At 39.0% G+C, this 25,113-nt stretch overlaps 3 protein-coding genes and 2 pseudogenes across 4 annotated transcripts; 3 read left to right on the top strand and 2 right to left on the bottom strand.

Annotated features, from left to right (window-relative positions):
• The first annotated feature begins 733 nt into the window (after window positions 1-733).
• Window positions 734-4,165, top strand: LOC137742848 (protein NPGR1-like). 2 transcript variants are annotated; one of them, XM_068482797.1, is made up of 6 exons: window positions 734-994; window positions 1,336-1,623; window positions 1,802-2,063; window positions 2,234-3,468; window positions 3,568-3,715; window positions 3,799-4,165. In XM_068482797.1, the coding sequence occupies exons 2-6, from the start codon at window positions 1,432-1,434 to the stop codon at window positions 4,107-4,109; spliced, it is 2,148 nt and encodes a 715-aa protein (XP_068338898.1). In that variant the 5' UTR covers window positions 734-994; window positions 1,336-1,431; the 3' UTR covers window positions 4,110-4,165. The 2 variants fall into 2 exon arrangements, with proteins under 2 accessions (XP_068338898.1, XP_068338902.1); XM_068482801.1 differs by lacking the exon at window positions 734-994 and adding an exon at window positions 1,018-1,242.
• Window positions 4,166-4,313: 148 nt separating this feature from the next.
• On the bottom strand, window positions 4,314-6,175 carry LOC137742864 (uncharacterized). Its single transcript, XM_068482809.1, has 4 exons — window positions 6,015-6,175; window positions 5,013-5,124; window positions 4,730-4,778; window positions 4,314-4,515 (listed from the first exon to the last, which is right to left on the bottom strand). Exons 1-3 carry the CDS (start codon window positions 6,122-6,124, stop codon window positions 4,764-4,766), a joined length of 237 nt encoding a protein of 78 aa, XP_068338910.1. The 5' UTR covers window positions 6,125-6,175; the 3' UTR covers window positions 4,314-4,515; window positions 4,730-4,763.
• Window positions 6,176-6,325: 150 nt separating this feature from the next.
• On the top strand, window positions 6,326-8,438 carry LOC137749457 (uncharacterized). Its single transcript, XM_068489551.1, has 5 exons — window positions 6,326-6,940; window positions 7,028-7,169; window positions 7,496-7,655; window positions 7,821-8,018; window positions 8,140-8,438. Exons 1-5 carry the CDS (start codon window positions 6,415-6,417, stop codon window positions 8,143-8,145), a joined length of 1,032 nt encoding a protein of 343 aa, XP_068345652.1. The 5' UTR covers window positions 6,326-6,414; the 3' UTR covers window positions 8,146-8,438.
• Window positions 8,439-10,036: 1,598 nt separating this feature from the next.
• LOC137713477 (probable pre-mRNA-splicing factor ATP-dependent RNA helicase DEAH5) lies at window positions 10,037-13,829 on the top strand (annotated as a pseudogene).
• A 7,551-nt stretch (window positions 13,830-21,380) lies between these two features.
• Window positions 21,381-23,271, bottom strand: LOC137729653 (aldehyde oxidase GLOX1-like; annotated as a pseudogene).
• Window positions 23,272-25,113: the final 1,842 nt, after the last annotated feature.

Below are 25,113 nucleotides of genomic sequence, written 5' to 3'. Positions count from 1 at the left end.
AAGCGAATTTTAACAACCCTAAAACAATAAATCAAGTAAGTAAAAAGGGTAAAGAGATTTATCTAATTCTAAAACACAAATGATTGCAATAGTGTTGGTCCGTTGGAGAGTAGTTTGTACTCATCCCCTCGTTGCCTTTGGGCATGGTATCATGATTCAGAATGATTCATGTTAGTTGAACTAAACAAATAAAGAGGCCAACCAGGCAGCCAAGTCAGCAACCCACAACCACAGCACATGCTCTTCTCCTTCAGGGGGGCAGCTACCATTCCAGCCATATACTTCGAATTCAACATGCTGTGGAATTTTGGATTTAATTCATTCAACAAGATTTCCCTCCCATTTAGATTCAATAGTAATCCAAGCAACAAAACTTCTCTCTAATTACACAATGCACGCAAATTGTTAATATCTCAGTATATTATGTTAGCGTTTATGATATGAATGACATATTAAAACTTAAATTTAAAAAAAAAGGACGTCCGTTGATATCAACACATTATCAATGATATGTCGACAATTAATTTTTAATGAACGAATCTCATTTGCATAACCACACTGATGCAAGAACATAACTAGATTAGCTAATCATGTAGTTTACCATGAACATTTTTAGATTGCAAATGCTAATGTGTGAGGCCTACAAGTCTGCAACAACTTTTGCCTAGGCAGGCAAAATTTTATTATCCTTTCTGGACTAAACAAAGTCAGCAGATCGAAAAAGACAACTAAACCATACAAAAAATCTGATCATCTACTCATCCCACCTTGTAATATTTGTTTTTCCCTCCATCGTCACACCATTTTCATTGGGTTCTTTTGAACCTGAAAAATACAAAAAGATTCCGAATTTCTGAAAGAAAAATACCCTTAAAAATCAGACGAGAGAGAGAGAGTGAAGAGAGAGAGAGAGAGAGAGAGAGAGAGAGAGGTAGGTTTCAAATATTCCACGACTGCTACAAATCACGTTCTGGGTTGTGATTTTCTTTCTGGGGTAAGTTCAAAAAACCCTGTCCCTCTTCGTTTGTCTCGCCCTTTTCAACTTCCTCAATGTTCTTTTCAAAGACTCAGTCTTTGCCTCCAAATCTATGCCCTTTAATTTCCAGTATTTTTATGGGTTTTTAACATTAAAAAACTCGGATTTGTTGGGTTTTGTTTGCAAATGTTGTTTCTTGTTCGGTATTGCCTATGCTGCTGTGGGGATCTACGTTGTTGCTTTCTGTTTCCGACCATTTTTTCATAGTAAAATCCGTACAACTCATAATTTTGTTGCTTGCATTTGTTTCTTCAATGACGGTGACATGTTGACATGTTTTGATGTTTTACTATTTCCAGGTGTGTGCAGACATGAAACAAATCACAGAGAAGTGAATTTTTTGCCCCAAGATTGTGCGTGAATCGAATCACAGGGGTCCAAGATTTGTGGAGAAGATGTTGTGTGCCTGTTCAGGAGAGCAATTCAAATTCGAGGAGCCGCCGCACTCGCCGGAGTCCCTTGCCACGAGGGACTTCTCGGCGAGTGGCCTTTCGTCTAGGACCGGCGACTGGGAGTCCAAATTTGAAGACATTCAAGTGGATGAAGCTGAATCCACTCTTAAAGAAGCTCTATCTTTGAATTATGAGGTGAGTGCGTGTGTTTCATTAATTGAAGTTCATGTTAGGAATACTAAAAGATAAAACCCAAAAGCTAAACACCGAAATGGTTATCAAACGGGTCCTAAGATTGTCGATTGATGATTAATTGGTTTCCTTCTTCTACTTTTACTAGTGTTTAATATCGTCTTTTTCGATGGGCTTTTAGGAAGCTAGAGCTTTGTTGGGGAGGCTTGAATTCCAAAGGGGGAATTTTGATGCTGCACTTCAGGTGTTTCAAGGTATTGAAATTAAAAATTTAACCCCGCGGATGGCCAAGGCTATCGTGGAGAGAACTAGGCAAAGAAAGCCGCGCACGAAAGGCGATAATGTGGTTCTTCCCAGTGTAATGTCAATGCACTCTGTGAGCCTACTTATTGAGGCAATATTACTCAAGGCAAAATCATTGGGAGAACTTGGAAGATATATAGGTATTTGCTTACACTTTTGTGTTGTAGTATAATTCAGCATTGGATTGAGATTGGTATATATTGCATCGAGCAAGAACTTCCCAGTAAATTAGATTGCAATGAGATTATTATGATGAAATATTGATTAGTATTGATTAGTTTGCATGATTTTGTGCTGTCATATTCATCAGATGCTGCAAAGGAGTGCAAAGTTATTCTTGATACGGTTGAATCAGCTTTACCTAATGGAATGCTTCTTCAAGACATTGGCGAGGACTGCAAATTGCCAGACATGTTTCACAAAGCACTCGAGCTGCTCCCCAATTTATGGACAAGGGCAGGCTATCTTGATGAGGCTATTACTGCATATCGCCGAGCTCTAATCAAGCCATGGAATTTGGAACCGGAGAGGTTAGCTGCTATTCAGAAAAGCTTAGCTTGCACATTACTCTACGGCGGTGTTGAAGCAAACCTTCCCCCTCAGTTACAAATATGGGGCATAACTATGCCTAAAAATAATACAGAAGAAGCAATTCTGTTGTTGGTAATTCTTATGAAAAAGGTGGCTTTGCGAGAGATAAAGTGGGATCCAGAAATCATGGATCATCTGACTTATGCTCTTTCTGTTACCGGATTGTATGAATTATTAGCAGATCATGTGGAGCAGGCTCTTCCGGGATTATATAGACGAGCGGAGAGATGGTACTTTCTTGCTCTTTGTTATAGTGCCTGTGGAAAAAATGAAGTAGCCTTGAACCTTTTGAAGAAGGTTGCAGGCTGTTCGGAAGCAAAGAACAAGCCCCACTTTCCTTCTTTTCTGTTGGGAGCAAAATTGTGCTCGCAAGATCCAATTCATGCTCGCGAAGGGATAGAATTTTCGCGTAAAGCTATTGACTTGGTGAATCATCAATGTGAGCATTTCATGGGTCAATGCCATAAATATCTTGGTGTTTGCTATGGCGGTGCAGCAAGAGCTTCTCTGTCGGATTCTGAAAGAGTGTATTTTCAAAGTGAATCGTTGAACTCTCTAAACCTTGCTGCTCTTAATGGGAAGGAGGATCCCGAGGTGTTGTTTAGTCTGGGCCTCGAAAATGCAGTGCAAAGAAATCTGGATGCAGCTTTTAGTAACGCAATGAAGTACTCGGATATGATGGCTGGCAGCTCAGGACAAGGTTGGAAGCTATTGGCGCTTACAGTTTCTGCAGAGCAGCGGTTCAAGGATGCTGAAACGATAGTTGATTTTGCTTTGGATGAAGCCGGAAGAGTGGATCAGTTAGAACTGCTCAGACTGAAAGCTGTGCTTCAAGTTGCTCAGGAACATCCAAAGCAAGCAATAGAAACCTACAGAATGTTGCTAACTGTTGTTCAAGCACAAAGGGATCAAAAAGCAAAAAACTCCGAGCAAGAGAAACCCTTTGATTCTGAGGTTTGTATTCTTTAATTCTAAACCCTTTGCAATATGCATAGTTGAAAGTCGGTATGCTTTTGCTTCTCTGTAAACATCTTGTTCTTCTCTGCTCTGCAGGCATTTGAGGAAAGCAATTTGGAAAAGGAAGCCTGGCGGGACTTGGCAACCGTTTATACAAAACTCGGTTTGTGGACTGATGCAGAAATATGCGTCAACAAAGCCAAGTTGATTGAATTCTATTCTCCCCATAGTTGGCATACAACAGGTACGATTTTTCCCCTCGTGAAATGTTTTCCTAGAGCATTAGCATGCAAATTAGGTTCATGTTTTTGTGCAATTCGTCGGCAGGTAAGTTCTTTGAAGCTCAATCGCAAAACAAGGAAGCCCTGATTTCCTTCTCGGTCTCATTGTCGATAGAGCCAGATTATGTTCCAAGCATTGTTTCGACTGCAGAAGTGTTGATGAAACTCGGTAGCCAGTCACTCCCTATAGCAAGAAGCTTTCTAATGAACGCGCTGCGATTAGAACCGACAAACCACGAGGCGTGGTTGAACCTCGGATTGATTTCAAAGAAGGAAGGATCGTTACAACAAGCAGCAGACTTTTTTCAAGCTGCGCACGAGCTTCAGCTCTCAGCTCCAGTTCGAAGCTTTGTGTAATAGTCAGTGGATTCCTAATTATTCGTAAGATTAGAGGTTATTACTTGTTCCACTGACCATTGATTGGTATCAGATTCTTATGATTAGAATGTACATATCTATTCACTACTTTTAGTTAAAATCCAATTTGTATTCGCCACTTGATGGGGGCAAACCATGAACAAAAACTGAAATATCAAAATATAAGTTTGTTGCACCAAAAAATGAACGGCCCGGATTGAATTATTAAGAGATGCACAAAAGCAAGAATTTTGCGAGTGTAATTATTTTCTTGACATTCCATATGCAAAACAAATGACGAAATGATTGACGATCGATAACAGCAACTTTCTTTGGAGATCTGGAGTATTGTTCTCGGCACAAGAGGAATTGGCAATCCACGAAACATATTGTATATGTATAAACACTGCAGACAAAGTGAAGATTAAATGCGAGAGAAACGAAAACAAAAATTGTGGAACTAAATGAGATTTCATCTCAAGCTATACGCTATACCACATACAGATAATCCATCTATTGGAATTGAAATGAACTTACATGCAAAAAGTTGAAACCATCACAAGATTATAGTTTACGCAGAACTTATTGTGTTTTACTAGGTGGAACGTTCATTGACTTACAGTTGGGAGTTGATGGAGAGATAGACAAAAGGCCTCAACCCATTGACCACTGCATCCACAAGATCAACAAAAAACAGTCAAATATATGAACTAAACAAGGTGGCAAATCAAAACCCCAGCACATCATATGAATAAGCTGCATCGTAGAGTGCCATCATAGCCTGTACTTTCACAGCATCATGCCTAATTAGCAAATAAGCGACAGAGATTGGCATAACCACTATCCGCCAGTCCTATGGTATTATTGAATACTTGGAAATTCAGTCAGTCATACGACTCATACCTTTAATACTGGTTCGCCTTTGTTAGAGCTGGCAGCTTGCTTTGCAGCCGCCTGCTGCTGTTGCTGTGCACGTGCAGCTCTTCCAGCTGCAGACTTTTCAAATTCTTCTTGCCTGCAATTTTGGTTGCAGTACATAAGTTTACGTAAATAGCAAAGAAAGAAACGAAACCATCATGTGGGTATGGAAGTAATGCAACCACGACATGCAAATACTGTGCGATATCTGCCTAACTAAATGCAAATACGACCGTTGGCAGGCGTTATGATCAGCATTCACACTCTATACTTAGGTTTTGTTCGCAAGACTGCTTGTCCTCATAATTACAGTATTAATGCCAGCACATTTTTTATTTTTATTATTGAAACAAAGCAAATTGCACAACCAGCACGTATTGGACATAAAAAAAAAAATCAAAATTTTGCAAGCAGAGACAATCCGATAGCAGTGTAAGTTGCAAAGAATTAAGGGAACTTTAACAAAAAGCCCGGTACTGTTTACTTTAACGAAAAACCATATTTTTACACTAAAAAGTCAATCATGTACTATTCACTTTACCCTTTATTTTGTCTTTATCGTTATAACTTAAAGTTTTCAAACTATTTTTATTAGTTTTCCTAAGAATTAACTATGGTAATGCATTCTCCTCTCTACCAAGGTCAACTCTGAATTCTGAATTCTGATCATCACTGCCATCCTATTTTTATCCCTATCCCGTTTTCAAACTACTCTAATCTACGAGGAGCGGAATTTAAAATCGGGTGCCAATCAAGGCGAACTACCTAACCCACATCTGATTCCCTATCCCTTTTCAAATTAAAAGAAAAAAAAATCTGAACTTTACCTCATGACAATTATAAATCAATCCAAAATCACATCTTTACATAAAAATTGGTTGCAACTAATATACAATCGACGATGCACAAAAACGAATTCAAATTTCCGATTTCACAAATTGAAAAATGATCGAATTAAATAAAAGAAGAATAGAAAACTGATCATACCTTCTCTGGGCGGCTTCGGCAGCTTTGGCAACAGCTTCCGCGGAGGCTACCCTTTCTTCTTCCTTTCTCTGTGCACTGTTGCCTCCATCGAAACAACACAGCAGCCCCATCTCTTTCCTCTCTCTCTCTCTTCAATCTGTGACTTCTGCTCCGATTGACTTCTAAATTCTGATACATTTTTCTTTTGTTGGTAAATTTACTTATACTTCCCACCTGTATGGATAATTTGCCTCGTGCCACGTCATAAATTGAGGACAGTCTCGTCATTTGGTCTGCCTTACACGACGTCGTGTTTCGCATGGTGAGACTAAACGAGGCGTTTTACGGGTTGTGGCTCCTTCTTCCGCTCGCCCTGAGACTCTGTTTTGTTGCAGAAGCAAAACCCTAATTTTAAACAGCGATGAGCGCCAAGCCGTTGGATTCGCTGCCTCCGACCGAAACCCTAGAGATAGAGAATGGACTCTCGCTGGTGCCGCGCGTGAGGCTCAATCTCACGGTTTACTCGTCGACCGGAGTCGTGACGAAACCCGTCGACGAGTGGAAGATGAAGCGGACGCTCATCGACTTCCTCAAGAACTCGCTTTCCGTCCCCATCACCGTCCCCGAAGACGACCTCCAGATCCGGCGGCACAGGGACCTCAAGAAGCGGAAGCGCGACGACCCCGTGGCTTTCGGCGTTCTCGTGATTCGCGACCTAGGGTTTCTGAAAAAGGGCGGGAAGAGAAGTGACGTGGAAGAAGAAGAGGATGCGAAGGAGTTGGAGAGGAAGTTTCTGGAATGGAGAAAGTACATTGTTGAGAAAATGGACGGGATTGAGCTCAACATCGAAGGGGTTAAGTACAAGCTGAATGTTGTTGTTCCGGATTCGGATGATTTCGAGGGCACCAAGAAGGCTTGGGAGGAGTTCTACGCCTTCGGAAATCGGGGTTTGTAGTGATTGGGTTTGGGGGTTGAATTTTTTTATTGAATTTATGTGATCGGTTTGATAAAATTTGGTTGTTTTTTGGTTGCAGGGTTTTCGAGGGGGAAGCAAGAGCCGGATACGATAATAGTGAGGGGTGTTCCATCACGCTGGTTCGCAGAGCCGCGGGTTTCTTCCTCCAAGTTTTCAGTGCTGGTTACCCATACCATATTTTCTACATTTGGGAAGATAAGGCATGCCAATGTCTTTGTTTTAATACTCTATTTCTCGTTATCGTCTAGAAATCGCAATGTATTTGTTCTAATCTAATCGACTTTTTGAACTGCTTAGCTTTTCGTGTATTGTAATTTTGTTCCAAATGTTTGCCTAAACAAAATTGTTAGAACTGAGCTGAACATGTAAAACTACATAGTAGTCTTCAATTTTCCAAGCACTATAATGTGTTTGAATGGCCTTAATAGCTCGTGTGTGTTGTCATTAGCGTCCATGGTGTAATGGAACGGCTGTAGCTAATCATACATCATTCGTGTTGCTGCCTGTTTTTAACTACAATCTTTAGGAATCTTAATGTTGCTGAGGACGATGGTCTAGGTAAGGATGCAAATGAGGATGGCGATGACTTAATTTCTGGTCTCCACTGTAAGATTGTGGTTCAGTTTGAGACATACCAGGACTTCTATAATGCCTTCAAGGTGTTATGTGGCCGCTCGTTGCAGAAGGTATGCAGTTGGTTTTTGTTCATTATATTGTTATAGCTAGTATTGTCAATCAAGCTTGAGATATCTTGCTGGTACCATAGAGTTAGCTGAGGCTAAAAGAAGCTGTAAGGAATTTTTTGTTTGGAATTATTGATCAGCTGTTTAATGTGCCTTTCTATGGACCAGGAAGGATCTAAATTGAGGGCTGATTATGAGGTTACATGGGACAAGGACGGATTCTTCCGATTCTCGAGAAATCAACCAGAGCAGAACAGCAGTAGGATACGAGAATTGACAACGACACATCAGAGAAGTGAAGCTCCCCGGCACCAGCAACGCGTTTCTCAATTCAATGCGGACCAGGCTCCCCGAAAGAGGTTTAAGGTTAGAAATTAAGTACCTTAATGAACAAGTAAAACAATTTAGTGATTTTTATGTTTCCTTTTTCAAGTTTTTAATTGCGTTCTCTCCAAATGATGACATGAACGTTTCTGTATGTATACAGGAATAGGGGAAATTGATCTGAATTTTTTTTCTGGAGCTGGAGCTGGGAGTTTGAAGTGTGTTAACTTGGTATAATTACGAAAGAAACAACTGAAGCACTCTTACTGTTCAAAGATGTATTAGCCTTTTGCAATTTCCTCAATTACTTTTCAGCCCCAAATTATCGTTCTTTCCTCCATGTATCGTCGGGGGTGTTTTAACACTTCCGGCCCCAATATTTTTGTGCTTTTTTCTTCTAATTTTACTCATCTTCGTTTGGCACCGAATTATACTTATTATGCAGCAGCTCTACTTGTTTTACTGCACAAGTTCAAACAGTTTTTATTTTATTTTTTTTGAAGTGTTTCCTCAAAAATTAAATTCCATGTCTAACTTCCCTATTTAAAAAAACTGAAATATAAATATATTTTGTTCATTTTCATTTGTCTAAAAGATCAATCTTTTGAAACTTACTCCGTCCGCATACATGACTATGGGTGTATTCAATTGGAATTTTGAAGGATTTTAATAAGCTTATACATCTATGGGTTTTGATGGAGCATTGATTTCTAGAGATTTCGTATAAAATTTTAGTTGAGTTCTCTTAAATTCTCAAATGATGAGGTGAGATTTGTGAATGCTTATAATGTAGTACAAAACATTTCTAATTCTCTTGATTTCTTCGACTTTGAAAGTTATTTCATAATTAAAATGTTATAAATCCCTTTAAAATTTTAATTGAATACACTCGAATTCTTAGGAGACGTGAGATTTGTCTAGGGTTTGGAGATGTTTAACCGTGAGAGAGACTCGAATTTTCCATCTCACTGTAGGATTTGGTTACTATGTTATTAGTATCATATTTAAATTTTTGGCCTCGTCATATGTTTTTTCTTTTTTTTGAAAAAATGATATTATCCACACCAAGACGGTAGGAGTTCATGTGTTTTAATACTCATGTAAACATGGATAGAATTTGAGTTTCTGTCAAAATCTAAATAGATGGAGTTTGATTTTTTTGTCAAATTTAATATTTTTCTGTAACATTTATATTAAATTATTTTTAAATCTGAATTTACCTTTTAAATTAAAAGGAAAAAAAAAAAAATTAGAATTCGTGTCAAAAGGAAAATTTACAATCTTTCAAAACCCACCAAAACCATCAGTATACATATTTTTTTAGGAAACTTTAATGAAAAATTTCTGATACCGTTCATTTTAACGAAAAATAATATTTTTATACTAAAAAGTCAATTATGATATTATTCACTTTATCCTTTATTTTTTCTTTATTGTTAAAATTCAAAGTTTTCAAAAAATTTTCATTAGTTTTTCTTATTTTTTAAAGATAATAGTAGGTAGACTAAATTATTTAAATTAAATTTATAAACCAAAAGATGTGATTATTGATATTGAATTATTAATTAAATATTGATTAACATTGTTTTGTTAATTTGATTTAAAAATTTGATCGTCGCATTATTTATTTGTTAATGATTAATTATAAAATTGTTGGGTTGAACCCACTCCCGATTCTATGGAGTCTCATCAACTCCAGCAGGCCAGTTAATTAAGCTCAACCTGCTCTATCGTTTTTTCCGGTGAAGTGTGTGACGGTATGGATGAAGTAGGGGATGTCGGAGGGGGTGGCGTGGGGAGGTAAGGGAAACGGAGACGGGGCGTTTCTGTTGGCATGCACGTAAAGTGTTCGATGGAAGTACTAAAACAAAAAAAGAATCCCAAACCGAAATGGAAAAGAACTGCGACTAATATATTGGTGAGTCCAGCTACATTATCCCGCGCGAGGAATCCCAGTTCCAAAAGGAAAAGGATTAAAACAGAGACTGTAAATCAGACTTCGATCATCAAACTTGCATTCTTAAACATCCTAGAAAATCCTAGGTTTTCCAAAACCAAACATGGTTGCTGCTGCTGCTGATTGTTTGAAGAATCTGGAATACCTTTCCTTGGTTTCCAGGGTATTTTCGGAACTCGAGACACATGTGTCGTTGGGGGACAAAGTTGTGGCGGAGTTTGTAATTGACATGGGGCTTAAGTGCCAGACGGCAGATGAGTTCGATGCCAAATTGAAGGAAAACGGTGTTAGCCTGAATTGTTTAGGGTTTATAAGGGAAGGGTTTCGAGGGTGATGGGCAGTGGCTGCTTTGTTCGGTTGAGTGGTTTTAGAGGGAAAGAGGGTTTGGTTCCTGCTTCGCAGATTGCAAATCGGAGAATTAGTAATGCTAAGAATGTGGTGAGGAGGGATGAGGAGGTTTATGTTAAGGTGATTTCAATTTCGGATCAGAAGCTGAGCCTGTCGATAAGGGATGTTGATCAGCATACCGGAAAGGATTTAGTTCCCTTGAAGAAGAAGAGATCGGAGGAGGATGACACTCCTAGGACAAACCCACAGGGGCCAAGGGACGGGCGTGGAAGTAGGACTGGCCTCTCTGGGATTAGGATTATGGATGAGGATGATGCTGACCCACCACGCCGGAGGGTATTAAAGAGAATGAGCTCACCAGAGAGGTGGGAAGCAAAACAGTTGATTGCCGCGGGTGTTCTGAGTGCGACAGAGCATCCAATGTATGATGAGGAAACAGATGGCAAGCTTTATCAAGAAGAGGTAGCTGAGGAACAGACTGAGATTGATAACAATGAGGACCTGCCACAGTTTTTGCTTGGGGAGGGCGGGTATTTTGGTGAGATGTCGCCGTGAGAATCGTTGAGAATCCAGAAGGGTCATTGAGGCGCGCAGCTGCACTTCAATCTGCACTCATTAAGGAGCGTAGGGAAGTGCACGATCAACAGCAGAGAGCATTGCTGGATTCTATCCCCAAGGATCTGAATCGTCCCTGGGAAGATCCGATGCCAGAGAATGGCGAGAGGCATCTTGCGCAGGAGCTTAGAGGTGTTGGTTTGTCAACCTATGAAATGCGAAGAAAGAGGCCTATGGGAAAACCATTAGTTTCGGGCAGAGATCAAATCTCTCCATTCAGGAACAAAGGCAGAGCTTGCCTATCTACAAGCTGAAGGAAAAACTGATCCAGGCGGTGACTGAAAATCAAGAGCTCATCGTGACTGGTGAGACCGGTTGTGGTAAGACAACACAGGTAACACAGTATCTTGCAGAAGCGGGTTACACGACAAAGGGTAGGATTGGATGTACACAGCCGCGTAGGGTGGCTGCGATGTCTGTGGCCAAGAGGGTTGCTGAGGAGTTTGGTTGTCGGTTGGGGGAGGAAGTTGGCTATTCCATTCGTTTCGAGGATTGCACTGGACCAGAAACAGTCATCAAGTACATGACGGACGGAATGCTGCTGGGGGAGATTTTGATTGATAAGGACCTTTCTTAATACTCTGTGGTCATGCTTGACGAAGCTCACGAGAGAACAGTCCACACAGACGTTCTTTTTGGATTACTCAAGCCGCTATTGAAGTTAGGGGTGGAAAAAAATCCCGAAAATCCCGAACCGAACCTAAAAAATCCCGATCCCAAACCAAAAATTTCCCAAACCGAAATTCCCGAAATTTTCGGGATGCTATCCCGAACCAATCCCAAAATTTCAGTATGGGATTCGGGATTGGCTTCTCGATATTTCGGGAATCCCATACCAAACCGAAAATATATAATATTAATTATTATATATATATATATATATTTATACATATATATTATTCTTTTATAATTGATGCTAGTAGTTTCTAATTCATGCTCAGCAACCTAGAATGCCCTACACCTTGCATATTTTTCATGTTCTGTTTGATATGCATGTGGATTTTATTATTGCTGCTGCCATGACTGATGATTTCAGAAGGCTTGATTCTTTTGTCTCTCAACAGATTTCAAAAAGAGTTTAATTAATTTGAATTTTGACTATGATAAAAAGAGTCAAGCATGCCAGTGTTCAATTAAATAGTAATGTGAATGAAATGAAATTCCTAGTTCATGAATGTGTTCTTGAATTATATATTTGAAGAACAATTCACAATTTCATATTTCAATTTGGGATTCCCGATTTGTCCCAAAATCCTGAAAATATTTCGGGATTCCCGAAATTTGGGATTTCCGAAAATTTGGTTTGGGATTGGTCTTCAAATTCCCGTCCCGAAAAATTTCGGTTTGGGATTCGGGATACTAGTTTCGGTATGGTATCCCATACCGAACCACTCCTAATTGAAGTGAAGGCCAGATTTTCGCTTGATTGCCACCTCCGCTACTTTGGATGCGGAAAAGTTTTCAGAATATTTTTTCAAGAGTAGGAAATTCCCTATCGCTGGAAGAACTTATCCTGGAAGGTATTTTACACGAATCAATAAGAAAGCGATTACCTTGACGCAGCTCTAATCACCGTCCTACAAATCCACTTATCCGAACCTGAAGGCGACATCCTTCTCTTCTTGACTGGACAAGAAGAGATTGATTTTGCATGCCAGTCTCTCCATGAGAGGATGAAAGGTCTTGGTAGAAACGTCCCCGAGTTGATTATTTTTACCGGTGTATAGTGCGCTTCCCAGTGAAATCCAGTCGAGGATATTTGATCCTACTCCACAAGGGAAGAGGAAAGTAGTTGTGGCTCCTAATATCGCTTAGACATCACTGACCATTGATGGGATATATTATGTGATCGATCCTGGTTTTGCAAAGCAAAATGTTTTTAACCCGAAGCTGGGGCTAGACTCATTGGTCATAACCCCGATTTCACAAGCATCCGCCAACCAGCGAAAGGGGAGAGCTGGTCGTACAGGCCCTGGGAAATGTTTCCGCCTCTACACCGAAAGCGCATACCTCAACGAGATGCTCCCTACTACAACTTCAGAAATTCAGAGGATAAATCTTGGGTTTACTGCACTTACGATGAAAGCTATGGGGATAAATGATCTCTTGACTTTTGATTTTATGGATCCTCCTCCTCGCCAAGCTCTTGTTTCTGCCACGGAACAACTGTACAAATTGGGGGCACTTGATGAGGAGGGGCTGCTGATTAAATTGGGTAGAAAAATGGCCGAGTTTCCTCTGGATCCACCTTTATCGAAGATGCTACTTGCTAGCGTGGAGCTCGGATGCAGCGATGAGATCTTGACCAGCATTGCAATGATTCAGACAGGCAATATCTTTTACAGACCAAGAGAAAAGCAAGCCAAGGCAGATCAGAATAGAGCCAAGTTTTTTCAGGCAGAGGGAGACCCTCTGACGTCTATGAGGCTTGGAAAGCAAGTAATTTTTCGGGGCATGGTGTTTCAAGAACTTTGTTCAGTCTCTCTCCTTGAGGCGGGCGCAGGACGTCAGAAAACAGCTTCTGAGCATTATGGATAAGTACAAACTCGATGTTCTGAGTGCAGAAAGGAATTTTACGAAGACCAGGAAGGCAATTACAGCAGGGTTTTTCTTCCATGCTGCTAGAAAGGACCTGCAGGAGGGTTACAGAACCCTAACGGAGAACCAGCCGGTTTATATCCATCCAAGCAGTGCCCTTTTCCAGAGACAGCCGGATTGGGTCATCTACCATGAGCTGGTTATGACCACGAAGAAGTAAATACGCGAGGTAACAGTCATTGACCCCAAATGGCTTGTGGAACTGGCGCCCAGGTCCTGCAAATTTTCAGATCCTTCAAAGATGAGTAAGCGCCAGTGTCAAGAACGGATTGAACCGCTGTATGACAGATACAATGAGCCTTAACTGTTGGCGTCTTAGCAGGCGCCGTGGCTGATATGTTTGTATTGAATTTTGGGATGTCTTATTTTTGTAACATGGTTAATAAATAACCATACAGTATATTTTCTACATTTGGGAAGATCAGGCATGTCAAAGTCATTGTTTTCTAACTCGATTTCTATTGTCTTCTAAAAATGATTGTGTGTAATTTCGTTTCAAATGTTTGCTTAATCGATATTGCGATAATTGAGCTGAACATGTGTAACTGCATAGTAATCTTCAATTTTCCATGTTGTCTTTGTTACTGCACGAGCGTTATAATGTGTTATATAGTTTCCCGTATGGGAATAGCTAATGTGTGTTCTCATTAGCGTCCATGGCGTAATGAATGGCCGTAGCTAATCATACTTCATTCTTGCTGCTTCCCCTTTTTAATTACAACCCTTAGGAATCTTATTGTTGCTGAGGACGATGGTCTTGGTAAGGATGCGGACGAGGAGAGCGGGGACTTAATATCTGGTTTCTTATATGTGCACGATTTTCCTCACAGGAATGAAACCAATATTCATGTTGGCAGTAAGGCATTCGTGTTTTCTGTCATTGAGTAACATGGAATTAATGAAGATTCTGAAGCTGATCATATTCCTTCTTGTAAGTTAGCTAGCTGCCGATGCCCTTGGAAGGTTTATGGATGGGATATGGTTGTCGAACTGTAGGGAATAGTTATCACAAGCGCGAGCGTGGTGATACGTGGCCATGGAATTTCACAATGACCTTGTGAAAAATATGGCAACACCACTGCAATATTAGCTTTAGGTGGCGGATATTAGAAAAATCATGTCGGTGGCGGATGATGGTGGCGGATATTAGAAAAATCATGTCGGATTATATCCGACACATCATTTAATTAGTGGCGGATATTAGAAAATTCATGGCGGATATTTAGTGGCGGATATCAGAAAAATATTGTTGGTTATATCCGACAGTATTTTTGAATCTTTTTTTTTTAAATATTTTTTAAAGATTTTGGCGGTTTTTAAGTTAATGGTGACGGTTATAACCGACAGACATTAATTATTTTATTATTTTAAAATGTTATATTGATTATAAATAAATAAATAAATAAACACATATTTTTAAATATTTTTTTTTCACTCATGACCCTAAAGTCTAATGAACCCAATTCCCACGAGCCATAAATTTTATGAGAGAATAATAACAACAAACTACAATCTGAAGCTCTATCATTTTTGTAATAAAGATTATGCTCCCTCACAGGCAAGCAACAAGATACAAAGAAATTCAAGCAATTTTTTTCAATGCGTCACAAAACACATTGTCTAGCACATAAACACACATGAACATCTGGTGTACTCTATCATGTTTGATTTTATTATTTTAAAATGTTATAATGATTAAAAATAAATAAATAAACACATGTTTAAAATATTTTTTTTATCACTCATGGCCATGTCGGATGTATTCGACACGAACAAAGCAAAATTTTGGACGGCCGCCAAAATAATCTCTGAACGTTTTTTTTTTTTTTTTTTTTTTGTGCGATTTTTTACACATGCTATTTCGGAGTATATACAAATATATTTGATGGTTGGATCGTTGAAACTAGTTTCGTAGAATGTAAATCCTATCAAATTGATAGATTTAACAAACACTTAAGAGTTAATGTTATACTTCCATTAAGTATAAAATAAGATTTATCCACTTGTGTAAATATTTTAAATTGAAGATCGAATTTATTCATTGCATTCTTATAGGATCGAGGAGTGTAGCTGCAAAAAATCATCAAAATCGAAGCTAAAATAACCGTTAAATTGTGATTTTTCATTTATAACCATTGAAAACTTTTATTCCGTTACCTAATATTTGAATGTTTGTTTTTCACGATTTTTTACGTATGCGATCTTGGAGTGTGTACAAACAAGTTTGATGGTTGGATCGTTGAAAAACGTTTCATAGAATGCGTATCACATCAAAACTGTAGATTAAACCAACACTTAGTTAATATTGTACTTCCATTAAGTATAAAATAAGATTTTGTGGTATCCACTAATGTAAATATTTTAAATTGAAGATCGAATTCGTTTATTGCATTTTTCGTTTATAACCGTCGAAAACTTTTGTTTTGTTACCTAATCTTTAAACATTTGTTTTTTGTGATTTTTTACGTATGTGATCTCAGAGTGTGTACAAACAAGTTTGACAGTTAGATCATTGAAAAAAGTTTCGTAGAATGTGTATCGCATCAAAACGGTAGATTAGATAAACACTTAAGAGCTAATGTTATACTTCCATTAAGTATAAAATAAAATTATGTGGTATCCACTAGTGTAAATATTTTAAATTGAAGATCAAATTTATTCATTGCATGCTTATAGTGTGACATCCCACATCGCCCAGGGGAGTGATCCTTATATGTATATTCTCATCTCTACCTAGCACGAGGTCTAATGGGAGCTTACTGGCTTCGGGTTCCGTAGGAACTCCGAAGTTAAGCGAGAAGGGGGCTAGAGCAATCTCATGATGGGTGACCCACTGGGAAGTTGCTCGTGAGTTCCCAAAAAGGCCTCGTACTAGGTAGAGATGAGAATATACATATAAGGATCACTCCCCTAGGCGATGTGGGATGTCACAATCCACCCCCTTTAGGGGCCCGACGTCCTCGTCGGCACACACGCGACCAGGGTTAGGCTTTGATACCAAATTGTCACATCCCAGCCCGGGGCGGATCACATCCCCTGCCCGCTCCACCACGGTAGCACGATATTGTCCGCTTTGGGCTTACCATTCCCTCACGATTTTGTTTTTGGGAACTCACGAGCAACTTCCCAGTGGGTCACCCATCATAGGATTGCTCAAGCCCCATTCTCGCTTAACTTCGGAGTTCCTACGGAACCCAAAGCCAGTGAGCTCCCAAAAGGCCTCGTGCTAGGTAAGGATGAGAATATACATTTAAGTATCACATCTGTGGGTGATGTGGGATGTCACAATCCACCCCCTTAGGGGCCCAACGTCCTTGTCGGCACAACACGGCCAGGGTTAGGCTCTGATACCAAATTGTCACATCCCAGCCCGGGGCGAATCACATCCTGGGCCCGTTCCACCACGGTAGCACAATATTGTCCGCTTTGGGCTTACCATTCCTTCACGGTTTTGTTTTTGGGAACTCACGAGTAACTTCCCAGTGGGTCACCCATCATCGGATTGCTCAAGCCTCATTCTCGCTTAACTTCAGAGTTCCTACGGAACCCGAAGCCAGTGAGCTCCCAAAATGCCTCGTGCTAGGTAATGATGAGAATATACATTTAAGTATCACATCCCTGGGTGATGTGGGATGTCACATATAGGGTCGAGGAGTGTAGTTGTAAAAAATCATTAAAATCGGAGCTAAAATAACCATTAAATTGTGATTTTTTGTTTATAACCGTTGAAAACTTTTGTTTCGTTATGTAATATCTGAATGTTTGTTTTTTACGATTTTTTACGTATGCAATCTCGGAGTGTGTACAAATAAGTTTAACGGTTGGATCGTTGAAAAAAGTTTCGTAGAATGTGTATCGCATAAAAACAGTAGATTAAATAAACACTCAAGAGTTAATGTTATACTTCTATTAAGTATAAAATAAGATTTTGTGGTATCCACTAGTGTAAATATTTTAAATTGTAGATCAAATTTATTCATTGCATTCTTATAGGGTTGAGGAGTGTAACTGTAAAAAATCATTAAAATCGGAGCGAAAATAACCGTTAAATTATGATTTTTCGTTTATAACCGTTGAAAACTTTTGTTCCGTTTTGTAGTATTTTAATGTTTGTTTTTTACGATTTTTTACATATGCAATTTCGGAGTGTGTACAAATAAGTTTAATGGTTGGATCGTTGAAAAAAGTTTCGTAGAATGCATATCGTATCAAAATGGTAGATTAAACAAACATTTAGAGTTATTATTATACTTCCATTAAGTATAAAATAAGATTTTGTGGTATCCACTAGTGTAAATATTTTGAATTGAAGATCAAATTCATTCATTGCATTCTTATAGGGTTGAGGAGTGTAGCTGTAAAAAAATCATCAAAACCAGAGCTAAAATAACCGTTAAATTGTGATTTTTCGTTCATAACCGTCGAAACTTTTGTTCCGTTACGTAATCTTTGAATGTTTGTTTTTTACGAATTTTTACGTATGCAATCTCGGAGTCTATACAAATAAGTTTGACGGTTGGATCGTTGAAAAAAGTTTCATAGAATGCATATCGTGTTAAAATGGTAGATTAAACAATGACATTTTCATTATACAATTATCTTTTTGTTTCCTTATTGCATATTTTACATGGGTTATTATCTATTAAACCAAACAATTATTTATTTTCAACAAAAAAAAAATTATTTATTTAATTTTTAAAAACATATTCTATTTAAATACATATTATTTATTTATTTATTAAACCAAACAATTATTATTTTATTTTTTAAAATCGTAACAAAATTTTGGGGGGAATTTTTCTGCCCTTTTTTTTTCTGTCGGTTATAACCGACAGGAATGAAAATTTTCTGTCAGTTTTAAGCGATAGTAATGAAAACTTTCTAGGGTGGGGTTATACCCACATTCAACCCCCACTCATCTCATTCATTTTTCTGAAACCCAACTCTTAACTCTCAACACTCTCCCTCTCTTTAAGCTCCGAGTAAAACCCCCGCCATTCCTCTCAATTCTGACCAAATCAACCCTAAAAAATCTGAACCCCGAACCCTTGGGACATGGGGAATCAACCTGCAGCGTTGCATGTATCATTGGTGCATCACCGTGTGCTCTGCTATTAACGCTGAGAGCTTCAGCTCTCTCGAACTCCATCTTAGGTATGAATTATTTTCCCCTCCTAGTTGTGTGGGTTCTAATCCATCTGTGATGAGTATTATGTCTAAAATCTCTGGGGTTTAATCTCTGTTTTGAATCTGTGCATGCATGTCATCACAGCGACGAATTCCGGCGAATATCGTTAAGTTCGAAGCTAGGTGGTGACTGTCTTCTTGGGATTTAGCTCAATTTAGACTTTTAATGTATTGTTGGGCTAACGTAAGCTTGAATTCGTGGGTTTAACTGACAGTCTTTGGAGTTTGAGGCTTTTGATGTATTGTGGTGACTCTTGCTTCATTTCTTCTGATATTTTCTCTCTCTCTCTCGCTCTCTTCAAAATCCCACAACAGTCTTTGGAGTTGGAGGCTTTTGCTCTGTTGGGGTTTTTTACCAATAACTCAAAGGGCCGAAAGGTATTACCTTTTCATATCTTCTCTCCCAATTTCTTTAGGATTAATTTCGATTTTCTTATGCTATTTGCAGTGGTGCTTTTTAGGATTTGACTATTTGATTTCACAACAATGGCAGAGCATGGTGGAGAACTTGCAGCTGGCGCACCAGGAGCTCTCCATTATCATAGATCGCATCAACACTGTAAGTATTTCGATTTTCATTCGATTTTGGGAAGAGATTCAATTGAATGAGCAATCCTTGCTGTGATTGAGTGATTCTAATGGAATGTGAATGTGTGCATGTAGAAACAAACGATGCTGTGATTGAATAATTCTAATGGAATGTGAATGTTTGATCTTGCTGTGAATATGAAAAATGCAGAAAGTGGTTGTTTATATATTTTTTTAATTATTAATATATTTTATGTCGGTTTTATCTGACAAGAATGCTTTTATTTATTCTTATTAATAAATGCTCTGTCGATTATATCTGACAGAAGTTCTTCTGTCAGTTTTAGTATTTTCTGTCGGTTTTAACCGACAAAAATGCTCTTATTTATTCATTATTAATATATTTTCTGTCGGTTATATCCGACACAATTTCTGTTGGTTTTAGAGTATTTCTATCGAAAAATTCATTTCCTGATGCTGGCAATTCTGTCGCTTATTATATCCGCTACTGCATCCATTTTCCGTCGGATTTTGCTTAAAATCTGATAGTAATATACGTTTGTTGTTGGTTTTTAGACCACCAGTTATAGATAATTTTGTAGTAGTGCAAGCATCCAATAACCAGCTTAATTTCTGATCTCAGGGCCATATAGTATTTGCATTCCACTCTTTGGAAACAACCGTAAACCATGCCAAGCTTTTGAGAGGCAGCTTTGTGAGAATTTTCTTGGATTTCTCTCATGTCTAATTTTTCTGCTGAAGCGGAATTCGAAGGAATAGCTTCTTTGGATTTGTTAGAGTGCCACTGCTGAAGCAGTAAAAGCCAAAGGTATAACTTCTTCTTTGTCTAAATATTTATCAGTTAAGTCATCAAAAGACTCTAGACTTTAGTATCGCATAAGAGACATGAAATTTCTCATTTCCATGGTTTAGATTGATGAATTTGGATGATTTTTTTCCTTGTTTTAAGGGTGATGCTATTTCAAGTATATAAGTTTTGTGTCTAAATATTTTGTTGTTCTTTGTTGACATATAGTCTGTAGCAATCCTAAACTCTAGAACTTTTTCTTTTGAGACGAAATGGTAGTGATTTTATTATAAAATTAATAACTGATACAAATACCAAAAAGAACATTCGAAATAACATCAAAAAGGTCTTCAATCCAAATAAACTTTGACAAAACATAAATGGCCAACTTGATCAAATTAATGGGCAAGGAATCTTGATGGTATTATTCCTATAAAGATGAGATAAAAAATTAAATTGCATTATCATACTGTAAGTGGGAGTTTTTGGTGTGACTTTCTTAGTTGGCTAGCTTCAATACTAAATTATTATTGATGACAAATAATATATATGTGTGGCTTAGCCTGAATTTTCAACCTCTTAATTCTTTTTACTGTTAATAACACATCTTTTTTTTTGGTCAAGATACTATTAGTAACACATCTATTTAATACATTATAGCTCATTTTGTAAGGATGATGCTCTTTAAATACACAAAACTAAAAGATTTGGTGGTACATTTTAAAATACAAATGAAGTCATATAAAACAGTACGTCGAGCACATCTATTAGAGCGAGGATTATAAGGATCCTCAAATCACGTCTGTTCATCGTACATCGTGCCATCAGAAATCATTGTAATTTTTTTTATTTAAATTGAATATAAACAATACGTGATGAAAACTAATCGCACGATATACGATGAACGGATGTAATTAGAGGATCCCTGAAATCCTTCTAAAGAGGATCCCGCAAGGATCCTCACTCCATCTATTAAATTGTGCGTCACAAGGTGTGTTGATTTAGGGAAGAGGATCCTCTCCTGAGCTCAGGATGGGGATCTTCCTGACCAGCCCATCTGGACCGTTCAAATTTAATCAAACGGTTATAATTATTATAACTTTTAAAAGACTCCATATTTAAAGCCGTTGGATTAAATTTAAACGGCCCAGATGGGCTGATCAGGAGATCCCCATTCTGAGCTTAGGAGAGGATCCTCTTCCTTGATTTAGTGTGTCTTCAAAATTTTATTTGATTTTTATATTCACCAAATATTCCAACACTGATTTTTTTAATTTATAAAAGCTTCCTGTACTTTAATTAATTTTAAATTAATCAGACAGAAAAGTCTGATATCAACTATTTGCTTAATCGTTGAATTTCATTGTATCCAAAACTGGAGCCATAAAAGTTCGATGGAAATTAATACAACTTTATTCGTCCGAATTAAAGAAAAAATTAGAACTTCTTTGGTAAAGTTACAAATATAAAAAGAAGTACAAATACAACTTGCAAAGTGGAATCAAGTTGTTTTTTTTTGTTGTAAAAAGTCAAGTTGCTTAATCAAGTTGTTCTGTCTATGAACATCTTAATTTTTTTAACTCACAATTGATCATGTTCTTTTATTTTAAAATTAAAACGAAGAGGAGAGAGCAATATACAAACTGTATAATATACCTTTCACGTCATCACAAAATTTGGACCCAGATGCCTTCACTTGGAATTTGCTGATGCACCACATATAGAAGATAATATCCGGAAGGCGCAAGATTACCGGAAGCCGGCGTCGTCACCTGAACTTGGTACGTCATTGTCCCTACCTTTCTGACGGTCTTCACTGCAAGAACCAGCAGCCTCTGATTCATTGAGAACGAATGTGTATTAAATGAAGGTGCCACCATCGTCACCGACACCAAATTCGTTGCCATGTTTCCCGTCAATGAAAGCCGAATGAATAATTTTCTTCCGTAACTGATTTTAGCTTGTGATTTGGGATCAACAATTCTTGGACGCAACTTCGAGTTCTTGGCATCCAAATAATCAGGACTAAATGCCTCTAATCTCAATTATGTTGGGAATAGCTCGTGGGCTAACTCGTAATTTTCATGAGTGTTGCTACCTCCAACGAGTACCCTACCATCACGTAATAATACAGCGGTGGAATGGTACATTCGTGGTATGTTGGCAGGGCTTTGCTTTTCAAACCGCGACCCAACAGCGTTGTCTGGTCGGTACACAAGTCGTTCGAGCACAGGATTCTGTCCGAGTTCCCAACCTGCACTCCCAAAAGATGCTCCGTTGATGGTCACAACGGTGCCATCTGAGAGCAATAGCATGTCACTCATGACTCTAGCTTGAGGCATAGTCTCCACAACCAACTGCGGGTTCGGGTCGTTTATTTTGATCCGACCGCATGTGTTTAGAGCTTCCACAAAAATACCCTCTGTTGCCTGAATATAAGACCCTTTCGGAGCTCCACCTCAGCCTCAATAGATGGAGCCGTCAAGTTCCTTAACGGCAGCAAAACGGCTGACCCGGTGCTAGGGTACGACCTTGGGTCGCCGCCGGGTATTTGCGGGTAGGTTTTAACCACGTTGTTCTTCGCATAATCAAACAAAATAGCTCGATTATTTGCGAAAATAAATAAATTCCCATCGACGTTGAGGAAAACAAAAGGATAAAGATTGTTTCTTCGTTGGGGTCGTCAGTCTGCACAAGGAAAGGCAAGCTGTGGACATTGCTCGAAGACTCGGTCTTTGGATAAAACTCATAGTTGAACGCTCGCCTTCCGCCGATGATGATCTGCCGTCCGTCTGGCAGAATATGATTGGTGGCGTACCAACGGCTCACGCCTAAGGTATTCTCGTACTCCTTCCATTCACAACCCGTGCAGGGCTCGAAAACCCTAACGCGACGCTCTCCGTCGTTGAAGCCCCCGGTTTGGATCAAGTTGGCGTTGGGAGCTACCGAGCCGGAGGAACACCAAACGTCGGATTGAACCGTGAGGGGGCGAACGGTGTTGGTTTGGACGTCGTACTCGGCGGAGTGGGCGGTGCAGTCATTTCGGACGCATGTACCGTTCGCTAGTGACAAGCTGGATTTGCCGAAGTCGGTGCGGTCGAACATGATGACGCGGTCGTTGCGGAGGAGTTGCATGTGCATGGCGGAAATGCCCACGCTTTCCTGCAAGAGCTGCCTGCAGTGTGGGAGAGATGAAATAACAAGAGAACTAATAAAAAAATCATGAGATCAGAAACTATACTAATTGGCTTCATTTTTTTCTCGTGTTTTTTTTTAGTATTTTGAAGCTCTTAACTTTCTTGGGTCAGAAAATCACTTCATTCAAAACACATCCTTGCACGGAAAAAGCAACCGAGCAAGGTGAAAAACAAAAAACAATACAAAGAAAACCCCGGCAAAACAATCATTGGAGAGATGAAAGGGTTTGAATCTCTTAATTTGTGCTTCAACGCTACGTGAGTGATCTGCCTCAACTCTCAACCTGGACCTGTTTAAATATTGGGGTTTGAGCTACACACATGTATTATAATCGCGTGGGACCGACAAGGTGCCCGGTAAGCGATAAGGATTGTTGTAGTTGAGAAGAGATTCGGACCCCGGCAAAACAATTATTGGAGAGATGAAAGGGTTTGAATCTCTTAATTTGTGCTTCAACGCTATGTGAGTGATCTGCCTCAACTCCCAACCTGGACCTGTTTGAATATTGGGGTTTGAGCTACACACATGTATTATAATCGCGTGGGACCGACAAGGTGCCCGGTAAGCGATAAGGAATGTTGTAGTTGAGAAGAGATTATCGGATCAAATGATTTCGATCTTTTAAATTTCATTTAACGGTAAAAATTTATTTATAGTTTTTAAGAAGTCAAAACAAGTAGATTATTAGATGAAATTTCAAAGATCCGAATCATTTGATCCGGTAACTTTAGTAAAAGAAATTTGGAGATGACCTTTTCTCGTAGTTGAAGCGCGCTTTCAACCTAATTAGTCTGATATTTCAGTTAGAATGCTAGCTAGTAAATCAAGCTGGCTAGAAGCCACTGGATTGAGCTTAGTGATGAGGGTAATTAAGTAGAGCGATGCAAAGTATAGAAGTTAATAGGGCGACAGGTTTATATATTAGAAAAAGGCGTTTTTTTATTTTAATATTTCAAGAATAGTGAAATTTAAAATAAATTTGGTGTTAGATTATATATTGATTATAATCCCTTGATGTGTATTTAATTTAAAATAATTAATATTTATTTAATGTCTCCCATTAAATATATTTAAATATTTATTAACATACAAATTTTAATTTATTTTTTGACCAAAAAAGAGTTTCTAATTTATTAATTTTATTTAACATTATTCAAACTTGAAGGACTCAATTAATGTACCTAAATGTTAGTACCGAAATGTATTATATTGAATTCATGTATTTAAATGTTAGTACCGAAATATATATATCGAAATGTATTATATTACATTAATGTACCTAAATGTGTGTACCAAACTTTATGCACTAAAATGTTAATACCGAAATGTATCATATGGAACTAATGTTGTCACATCCCGGCCCGAAGGGGACCACTTCCCGGGCCCGCTCCACCACCGTAGCACGATATTGTCCGTTTTGGGCCCCGACCACGCCCTCACGGTTTTGTTTCTGGGAGCTCACACGAGAACTTCCCGATGGGTCACCCATCCTGGGAATGCTCTCGCGCACTACTCACTTAACTTCGGAGTTCCCATGGAACCCGAAGCCAGTGAGCTCCCAAAAGGTCTTGTGCTAGGTAGGGATGAGAATATACATATAAGGATCACACCCCTGGGCGATGTGGGATGTCACAATCCACCCCCCCCTTAGGGGCCCGACGTCCTCGTCGGCACACACGCGACCAGGGTTAGGCTCTGATAGCAAATTGTCACATCCCCACCCGGGGGGGACCACTTCTCGGGCCCGCTCCACCACCGTAGCACGATATTGTCCGTTTTGGGCCCCGACCACGCCCTCACGATTTTGTTTCTGGGAGCTCACACGAGAACTTCCCGATGGGTCACCCATCTTGGGAATGCTCTCGCGCACTACTCGCTTAACTTCGGAGTTTCCATGG

Source organism: Pyrus communis, chromosome 1 (assembly GCF_963583255.1).
Source record: "Pyrus communis chromosome 1, drPyrComm1.1, whole genome shotgun sequence".
NCBI lineage: Eukaryota > Viridiplantae > Streptophyta > Magnoliopsida > Rosales > Rosaceae > Pyrus > Pyrus communis.
Note: the sequence above shows the minus strand (reverse complement) of the source record. Positions and strands in the feature narration are given on the sequence as shown.